The sequence below is a fragment of the Myodes glareolus genome, chromosome 14 (genome assembly GCF_982192425.1).
Source record: "Myodes glareolus chromosome 14, mMyoGla1.1, whole genome shotgun sequence".
Classification (NCBI taxonomy): Eukaryota; Metazoa; Chordata; class Mammalia; order Rodentia; family Cricetidae; genus Myodes; species Myodes glareolus.
In genome coordinates, this window is record NC_142039.1 from 72283721 (window position 1) to 72294012 (window position 10292).

The 10292-nt window shown below is 50.1% G+C and overlaps 1 protein-coding gene across 1 annotated transcript; it reads right to left on the reverse strand.

Moving 5' to 3' along the window:
- Window positions 1-5699: 5699 nt before the first annotated feature.
- Window positions 5700-10077, reverse strand: Smim32 (small integral membrane protein 32). The gene has a single exon (XM_085699612.2). It carries the CDS (start codon window positions 8921-8923, stop codon window positions 8612-8614), a length of 312 nt encoding a protein of 103 aa, XP_085555738.2. The 5' UTR covers window positions 8924-10077; the 3' UTR covers window positions 5700-8611.
- Between the last annotated feature and the right edge of the window lie 215 nt (window positions 10078-10292).

A 10292-nucleotide genomic window follows, 5' to 3' on the forward strand; every position in this document is an offset into this window, starting at 1 on the left:
CTTGTGGTGTCTTTTTGTTTATTTCCTGGTTCTTTGCCCTAATTCATGATTCATATAGTAGTGATCTAAGGAGGGCGAGGTTTTCATTGATGCAGAATTCCCAGTGCTGTGGACAGGAGGTGCATAGACCACACGTGCCCCCTAACCACACACCTGAACTGGACTTAGGAACTTTGTCCATTTCGTCTGTATGGGAGTTGCTGTCTTGTTTCTTTTTGTGTTTTGTTTTGAAGAACGATTGAGGCCTATTCTGGGGTGTTTTAGTTTAGTCAGTGTGTTCTAGATCTGTCCTCTAAGTGATGAGCTTGCCTAGCAGACTTGGCCATATAGTGTGCCTGGCTGTATGTGAGTCCTGGGCCTATGGCTCTACGCTTCTCAGCAGGATGCTTAGTTACTCTGTGCCTCAGATTTTGCAGCTAGAAAATAGAGTTCTACTTCATAGAACAATTAAGTGATGCAATACAAATCAAAGTATTTAGGCTACTGCTTGAGATAAAATAATTCATTAAAATTACCTGTTAAGTCTTGTTACTTTGACTTCAAGTAAGTATTTCTAATACTATTTGAACCTTGACCCTGGTTGATAAACTTGGTCAGTGGTCTACATAATGAACTAAGCTTTTAAAAAAAAACCCTTTTAAGAGTTATTTATTGTGTGCATATACATGTATGAGCAGTCATGTCATAGTGTACTAATCGAAGTCAGAGAAGAACCAGGATTCTCTCCCACCATGTAGATCCTAGGGGTCACACTTAAGTCCTCAGGCTTGGCAGCCTGTGCCCTAGCCTTTTGGCCCAGCTTAGATTTTTTTTTTTTTTTGTAATTTTTCCCCCTTTGGTAACTGAAGGCAGACTAGCTTCTATGATCCTCCCTCTGGTGTGTGCTTCCTCTGGCATGAAGGAGAAAACCATGGCCAGATGGAGAAAATATTAGATTCTTTACCCCAATAGAATAAACTTAGAGGACACAGCATTCTTTCAGCCTAAGTCTTTCCTTTTCCATTTTGCTGCCTTAAAGATTAAGGGAGTGGGGTAGAAGGAAACTTTGAAGACAAACTGTAGTCGTCTTGATCTCCCCTGGACTTAAAGGTATTTAGATGGGGAAGGGTGAGAGGATTTTGGCCAGTGTTTAGGACTCTCTGTGTTGTATTGAGAGGGAAGTAATGTGTGGCTCCTGGGGAGAGGAGTGTCTGGGAGCAGTTGGTTCATGTGTAGAGATGGGTTTTGTTTGTTTTTTGATTTTAGTTTGAACCAAAGTCTCATATAGTCGTGTTTTCAAGGGTGACCCTGAGTTCTGCATCTCTTGCCTCTAGTTCCTGAGTGCTGGGCTTACAGGCATGGTCCAGCAGGCAGTGCTGGGCTTACAGGCATGGTCCAGCAGGCAGTGCTGGGCTTACAGGCATGGTCCAGCAGGCAGTGCTGGGCTTACAGGCATGGTCCAGCAGGCAGTGCTGGGCTTACAGGCATGGTCCAGCAGGCAGTGCTGGGCTTACAGGCATGGTCCAGCAGGCAGTGCTGGGCTTACAGGCATGGTCCAGCAGGCAGTGCTGGGCTTACAGGCATGGTCCAGCAGGCAGTGCTGGGCTTACAGGCATGGTCCAGCAGGCAGTGCTGGGCTTACAGGCATGGTCCAGCAGGCAGTGCTGGGCTTACAGGCATGGTCCAGCAGGCAGTGCTGGGCTTACAGGCATGGTCCAGCAGGCAGTGCTGGGCTTACAGGCATGGTCCAGCAGGCAGTGCTGGGCTTACAGGCATGGTCCAGCAGGCAGTGCTGGGCTTACAGGCATGGTCCAGCAGGCAGTGCTGGGCTTACAGGCATGGTCCAGCAGGCAGTGCTGGGCTTACAGGCATGGTCCAGCAGGCAGTGTTCGTCAAACCCAGGACATTGTGCATGTTAGGCGATGCTGCCGCGGCTGGGCTATGACTCCCCCAGATTGAGTTTGCAAAGTTCCTTTTACTTTGCCTTAATCTCCCAGCCCTTCTTCATTCCACAAACTTTACCCACCTCATTTTAAGGATTTTATTTATTTATTTTTTGGATTTTCGAGACAGGGTTTCTCTGTAGTTTTTGGTGCCTGTCCTGGAAATAGCTCTTGTAGTCCAGGCTGGCCTCAAACTCACAGAGATCCACCTGCCTCTGCCTCTCAAGTGCTGGGATTAAAGGTATGCGCCACCACTGCCAGGCAAGGATTTTATTTTCTATTTACCTGAGATGAATTCAGAGAATTTTAACAGCCCAGAAAAGCACATGGGAAACTCCCAGACTAGTAGCTAGGCACTGAACACCTAGGCATTCGCCCTTCTAAATCTTCAGGTAGTCACTCACCATTGGTGCTCTGCTTCCTTCCACAGCTTCATAGCCAGTCATGGGTGACACTGTGTGGTGGGGGGTATGTTTGTGGGTATACAGATGTACACTCACCGCACAAGTCTAACTATAAATATATAACTAAAATGAAAATTTCTCATCTGGGCTGACAGCGTTCCTTCCAGGAACCAAAAGCCATCTGTCAAATCCCCCAACACTAGGCACGAAAAGGCTTTTGTTGAGTTGTAGTCAGGATTGCCCAGGAAACTCCCGAAACATTACAAGCACTTGCTGTGACCAGTTAGCTGTGTCAGCGCTTGTGAAGGCAGACCTGCATCCTCTGCTGGGGCAGTTCCCGAATGTGGAGTCTGCTGTGGGACTTGTTGACAATACTGAAGCCAGGTATGATTTAATGCTAGAGTTAACCTTTTGGGTAATGTGGTAAGACAGTTTTGAGTTAAATTGATTCTAACCAGCATCATTAGAGCTCTTCACCATATCTCAGAGGGAAATTCAGCTAAGAAAGCATAGCTCCTAATCTGTTCCTCCTCTTCGAACCCTTGGGCCGTTGCCCTGATGTAATCAGGTACCTGGAACTGTTGCTTAGCTAAACGAAAAAATAAAATAAAAAAATAGCAGTCGGGCTGGTATTTTCACCTTTTGGCATTTGTTGTTCTCTCCAAGAAAGCAAAAAGGACAAGAGACCAGAAGAGACACGTATGCTCTATTTTAGAGCCTGCAGGTGAATGCATGCTGATCTTTGTACTCTGGCTTACGCCAGGAAGGTTCTCCCCAACCGTTGCATGGAGGGAAGGCCTCTGAGAGCCGGATTAGGTTTAGTTGGTGGAGGGTATGTGGGTGACAGAGGCCCAGGACTTGGGTAGCTGTTGAGTACCTTACAGGTGTGAGAGCGTTAGTTCAGAAGTGTAACAGCAGTCCACGATTAATCTCACACTTCAGCAAAATGTGCCTTTCATTAGCTTAGACTGGGTTAGGCCAGCTGAGGGATACCAGCGACTGTGGAGAAAATGCAAACACTGACGTGAACTCAGCTGCAGAGAGGCTTCAGAGAAATGGCCCCGCGTGGTCCGCTTAACACACTGCAGGCTCTCACCTCCCTCCTTCATACAGCTGTGTTCCCTTTGCCCAGCCTGCCTATTTTCTGACCTAGATCAACATAATTCATAATATTTAAGAACTGTTATGTGGGTATACAGAGAAAAAAATTCTTCCTTGCACATTCTCATTCTTGTTGATGGAGACACCAGACAAGGTAAGTAAAATGTATGTTTACTGACAAGTTCTAAGAGACATGCTGGGAAGGGCAGGTGGGGAGGAAGGAATTACAACTGTGAGTATAGTAGCCGGGAAAGAGCTCAGTGAAAAGCTCATTTTGGGTTAAAGTTCAGGAAGGAGTGAGGAAGTCAGTATGTGGCACAGATTGAACATTTTTGTTTCAGGCAGTTGAGAAAGCATGGGAGCAACGTTGCTAAGATCTGTCCTTTCCTGCAGGAAGTGGAGCGTTGTAAGCAAAAATAGGACATGTACTAACTTGTAAGTTCCTTGCTCCATCTCCACAGACGATAATAATAATAACTCAAGTGTTACGTACACAGGAGATAATAGTATAATAACTCAAGTGTTACATACACGGGAGATAATAACTCAAGGGTTACGCACAGGAATACAGGAAATGCTAGTTGCTAACACCAGATTGCCACCTTGGGAAACGGGCTGCTTGGAAGATGAGTCGGCAAGGGAGAGTTCAACTCTGTTTTGTCAGATACAGGTTTCGTTTCAAGTGAAGAATCAAAGATAAATGCACCAGTAAAACTCGCCTTCTGTTTTGCGGTGTAATTAACAAATGCCCACCAAGTGCCTGTTCTGTGCCTTGAATGCTAGGCATCTAGAAGAAACGGTGAACAAGACAGATGTCTTGATCTCAGATGACTGCATGCAATTGTGGGGAAGAAACAGGCTAATTATAGTCATGTCATAACTCGTTAGGGACTTGAGAGGAGGAAACGTTTGAATCTGGAGTCAAGGTCAGAATACACTGAGTTTGAAATGATCACTTCCAGAGTATAGAATGAGGTACGAAGGCCAAAGGGAGACAAACGTGGGGGAATGGGTAGTGATGGGCTCTCACGAGTGACTGTTGTATTCAGCTGCGTTAATATCCTTGTAAGTTATCTTCCTGATGACTGGGCTCGCCAAGAATAGAACCGATCCGTTTGGGGAGCTCAGGCATGTCCTTTTTGACAAAGATTAGACATCAGGATGAGAAGATAGCCAGAGGGAAGAGAAAGCAGTGTGATGCTGAAGGTTCCTAGGGATTAAAGGGTTCCAAATTCAAGAAGAATATGGGGAAGTGAGGCTGGTGTGGGCCAGAAGGATGCAGGCCAAGTCAAAAGAAAGGAGAAGTCATTAGAGTGCAAGCAGGGCCTAGAAGCAGATATTGCAATCAGGTGCATGCGATTGGAGGCAGATGAAAGGGCCGTAGGGCTTTGAGGTTGAGAGACAAGAGTGGAAGTGAAGGATCTGATGGGGTAGAAGGGTGTTTAGCAGATAGCATGAGCTTGCCAGCAAGTGGAATGACTACCCTGCGTTTTTATATTAACCATGGGCGGCCCTACACAGACACAGTTAATACTGAGATTGAAACTCCTGAACAACCCTTACTCTGAGATAAGAAGGTGATGGGTCTTAGACTTGCTGGGTTTTTCTGTAAGATGCCCAGCTGGGGTGCAGAGCAGCTCAGCTGTGGGGAGCAGGGTCCTCTGAGGAGCACCGAAAACCCCGAGAGTAGATGAGGCTCAGCCAACTCTGACTTAGGCAGACCTGCTGGAAGTGCAGACCTCTATCTACCGTGTTGAGAAGACAAGTCTCTCGTGGAAAGCAGTCTGTCTGTCCTGCTGTAAGTACTTCTGGAGTCAGCATCCCAAATAACCACAATAGCTCACACTCAAGCACTTCTGACATCTCCAACATACTTGACCTGAAATGTCTGTGTTGAAATCCCACTAGGTAGGTGCACAGATGTGATCCGGGTATAGAGTGTGTGATCACACTCAGATCGCCAACTGGCTCTAGAACTTGGGCCCTTGGGCCCTATTGTCGTCTCTCCCTGGTTCCCATTATCTACAACCCCCATACCCTCATCCCTTCTCACCCTGTCAGAATATCTTCTTGATAATGCTTTTGCTTCCAGTGGCTATTTGAGCAGGGAGCACAAACACTCATGACATGGTGTCTCCTTTCTTTAACATGTCATACCCAGCTCTCTTAAGGTGTTTCCATTACAACTTGGGATTAGGATAGCAGCAAGGTCTAGCTTCTAGATAGCCACCTGTCTTAAGCATGGGCTGCTGGAACAAAATACCATATTCGATAGATTAAACAATAGGAATTTATTTTCTCATAATCCGGAAGTTAGAAGTCCAGTTTGAAGATTCTGGTTAAGTCAGCTTTGGAAGAGGGTTCGAAGATGGCCAGCATCTCTGCTTGTGCACACATAGCCTTCTCAGCTACGGGGAATGAGGGATAGGTGAGGGCTTCCTCCCTGTCTTCAGGAAGCTCCTGTTCCCTGAAAATGCAGCCATTCTGGGAATCAGGACCTCAGCATATGGTTGGGGAGAGCACACCTATCACTGTGCCCACAATACTAACTTGTAATCAACTTGTAGTCCTCTGGCTCGCATATTGGCGGAGGAGATAGGAACTCGGCCACATCCTGCTGTCCCTGGGGAACCCCAGTCCTACGTAAAGAAGAACGATTGCTGCTCAGCGAACCCAGGAAATGGATGGAGTCATTCAGAAAGTGCTGGCACATGGGGCTCGCTCTCACTCGGTCTGCTTTCTGGATTCCAGCTCCGTGTAGGCCCAGTTATCTGAGACTGTATTCCAGAAGCATCTGTTGAAAGTCGCCACAGCCATGTTCTAGAGACATGTGTTCTAGCTTGTGTCTATCATAGCACCTTTGGCTGCCTTGGTCGATATTTTATGAAGGGGTCCCAATGGCTATGCATCATTGTGGCTATTGCTGATAGTGGCTTAGGAACCACAGGTGACTAACTTTGGAACCTGTTACTCAGTCATGCTCTTCTCTGAGAGGACCAGCCATTGCTTTTTCTTGTGGCCACAGAAGTCAGGTGAGCACACCCTGTCTGGGAGTCAGCTTTTCCCCTCAGCAGTGCTGCCTCAAGTCTGTATCTCAATTTAACCATCGTTAGCATTTGATAACTGTTCAGTGGGAGCATTGTTCAGACTGTTACACAGAGCTTGGTGATACCATACCCATTTCACAGAAGAGGCCACAGGACATAGGTTAAATAGTTCATACAAGATCATATGGCTTTTGAGAGACAAGTTGGCACGTAAAGCCAGAGGGTGAGAACGGAGTCAGGACTGGCTCAGCACACCACCTTCCAAGCTGGCCGCTGGGGTGTAGTAGAATGCCCTTCTACACAGTATCCCCACCCCTCCCAGTCCCCAGTCCTGAGCATGTGATTTTGGTATGCCAGCTAGGGGCTCGTGGTTTGCACGTCTATGCTCAAGAAGTCGCCTCTGCAACCATGTTGCCTGTGGATTAGCTGGTTTATCCTTACCGAAGGCTTGAAGATGTTTGGCTCTGCTTCCTATAACCTACAATGCTGTGGGGAGGTCATGGAGTGGGTTGTGCTAGCTAGAGCCTGCCGGCTTTGTGAGCAACCCCACGCCTGAGAGCTTTCCTGCCACCGCCTGCCACCTCTCCAGCTTCCTAGGATAGGGGTAGAAGGCATGGTGGAGAACCCTGCCTAGTCTGCCCGAGCCTCCTGTTCGGCCATCCAAACATGTCTGAAAGCCCTTATAAATGTTGCAGGATTCTCTGTGTGTATGCATTCGGGCAGGGGCTGATGTGCTTTTCCTGCTCCCATGACTCCAGCATGGTTGAGAATTAACTGGATTAGTATGTCAAATTCTTCTTCAGCAAAAACGTCTCCTAAGCTCAAGTGAAGTGAACTTTAAGCCAAGTAGCTCCTGGGAGTATTTTACACAGCCATGAAAATAACTTCCTGGCCTGGCACGGTAGCACATGCCTTTAATCCCAGCCCTCAAGAGGCAGAGGCAGAGGCAGGCAGACCTCCATGAGTTCCAAGCCAGTGCTGTGAGACCCTGTGTCAAAAATCAACCATCTACCTGGAATTAGACTGACTTTGAAAATAGTCAAGGTTGTCCCAGACCTGTCTCCTTGTCCTCCGTTACTGTGGTGCTCTCGGGACTGACTTCTCTCTGCTTAGGAGGAAGTGCCCTCTCCCCCTTTTAGGACCTACCTTCACCAAGCCCTGTCTCTGGTTCAGGAGCTTCAGGCCCAAGAAAGCTCTGAGAGCAAAGGTGTGAGGGAAGGACCTGCCTCGCAGAGAGGGTCTCCATGGGGTCCTGTTAGAAGGAATTGATTCAGCAGGTCAGATGGCAGTTATCCCTGGAGTCTGCCAGAAAACAAACAAACAAACAAACAAAAAACCACTTTCCAGAGCAAGTGAAATGCTGAGGAAAACCAGGGAGGAGGTGGTATGCTCAGACCGGCCCTGGCAGGAGAAGATACCTGGGGTCTAGGCCTCCTAGATAGACCGCTCATACTCCCTTTCCAAAATGGTGCAACTAATGATCGGTGTTCTCAGTGCTGGGTTTAATTTGACGAGTTTTTATTGTAGAAACATGATCCGTGGAGGTCTGAGGTGCAGACTCTCCCGTGCAGGACCCTGCAGCTGTGACCCTTTGCGCCTCCACTAGCTCCCTGGGCCCCTTCTCTTAAAGGAAACCAGGTACTTGAACCCGAGCTGGATGCAATGAACCCTTTGATTCCTCTATCGGATCCCCAGGGTCAAAGAGCAAGAGGGGTGGTAGCAGGTGCAGGGAGACAGCCATAGGGCTGGGGAGTCCAGTCCGGAGAGGCAGCTCCTGGTTAGTCCCTTTGCCATGCCTGCTGCCCCTCTGTGAGCAAAGCCAAGAACTCACCAGGCAAGCCAGGCTCCTGTGTCTGGCTGGGTACTCCTCTTTCTGGATGGTTTCCTGGCAGGACCCGCTGAAGAGGGTGGAAGGGGGGGACTCGACTGGGGAGTACTTTCAGGCACCTGGACCAGGACCCCTCACAAACCTCAACTGCTCTCCCGCCATCACTTATTCTCCAGGTCCAAAAGGATCTTTTAGGTCTAGGCGAAGTGTCCCAGGGGCCAGCGACTCTGGAGCCCACCCTGCCTTGCTCCTGCTGGAGGCTCTGTGAGACTAAGACCAAGTGCCCCCGAGGCCCTGATTCAGTCTGCTCTATACGGGCCGCGTCTTCCAGGGCGCACGGGCATCGCGCAGCGAGCGGTCGTGGGGCAGCGCAGCAAAGGCCGAGTGGCGCAGCTGGCAGCCGATGAAGAGAACGACGAGAGCCACGGATAGCAGCAGGAGGAAGAAGAGCAGCAGGTAGGTGGACAGGTCAGGCTTGGTGGCCGAGCCGTCCCGAACTCCACGTGCGGTGGCCAATTCCAAAGGCAAAGCACCCTCTGCCTTAACTGTGGCTCCGGGGGCCAGCGCGCCGCTTCCCGCTGCCTCCGGGCCGCTGGTGGCGTTGAACACGTCTCCGTACATGATCCGCGCGTCCCGCCGATCCTGGCGGGACCACCTCACTTCTGCTGCAGACCCGCGCTGCTCAGCGCCTCCATGGAGTTCCCGTCCCGCCGGGCCGTGCGCACCTGAGGAGGAATCGATGCCCCGCGGGCGGGGAGGCCACCGAGGCCACTGGGAGGGGGAGGGGTGTCCAGGTGTTCAGCCCAGGCTACCCCGGCACCTCAGGTGTTCCCTCTTCCGATTGTTGCTACCAGGACAGAGTCCTGAGCCCTTGGCCCATCTCGCGGTTTTTTTTTCTGTTGTTCTTCAGCTCGGGTGAGCTCCGAAGCAGTCCTGGGCTGCAGCAGCTGCTGAAGGTGCAGGTGAATGCAGCAGCAACTCTCTTGGGCTCTGCGCTGAGCTCGGGGTGCTCTGGGATCCTCCGCTTCCCCAGTCCCGCAGCCTCGGATCTTTGTCCAGACGCCTGGTGTGTAGGAGCCTGTCCTAACGCGCTCCCACCGCTGCTGCTGCTGCTGCTGCTGCTGCGCTCCTGTCTGAGCTGGAGACTGAGCTCCTAGAGCCTTCTGTCCTGGGCGGGAGGCAGGGAGGTGACAGGATTTGCAGCACTGCCTTGAGAGAGGCTGCAAGCCAATGGATGTCCTAGGATCAGAAAGGAGGCAGCAGTGTGCCTGCCTCTCATCACTCACCTAAGAGGACACTGAGGAGGGGAGAGGGCGAGGGAGGAAACGGAACAAGGAAGGCTGGTAGGGGAGTGGGGCTTTAATTCCTCTTCCCAGTTGCTTCTCCAAGCCTCACACCGGAGACTGAACGAGCTGGGATTAGAAGCGGAGCCATTGCACAGTGGTTCTGGCAGCTGCTGTTCATGGCTAACTACAGGTTGAATACAGGGCATAGGCTTCAGGGTTCATGTCTAACACCGCGACCTAACAAGCATGTCTAACAAGCAGTGTGGCACCTCTGCTTGGAAGGATGTCACTTGCTAAGGTTGCACACCGGGGTTGTGGTGCAAGGGAGCCTGGGTTCAGTCCCTAACTACCTTTGGGGGATGGGGCACAACTGACTTATGACCAGCCACAGGCCATCAGGCAGAGCACTCAAGGGGTGAGCTGATTACTTTTTGTCAATTTGACACAAGCTAGAGTTATCTGGGAACCCCAAGAAGGAAACTGACTGTGGGTATGTCTAGGGGGGAGATTTTCTTGAATAAAGACAACGTGGGAGGTGTGCTGTGCCATCCCTGGGCGGGTGGTCCAGGTCGCAAGAGAAAGCCGGCTGAGCAAGCTATGGGAAGCAAGCTAGTAAGTGGTATTCCTCCCTGGCTTCTGCTTCCCTTCTGCCCTGACCTCCCTCAGTGATGAACTGACCAGGAAGTAAGCCAAAAGAGACCCGT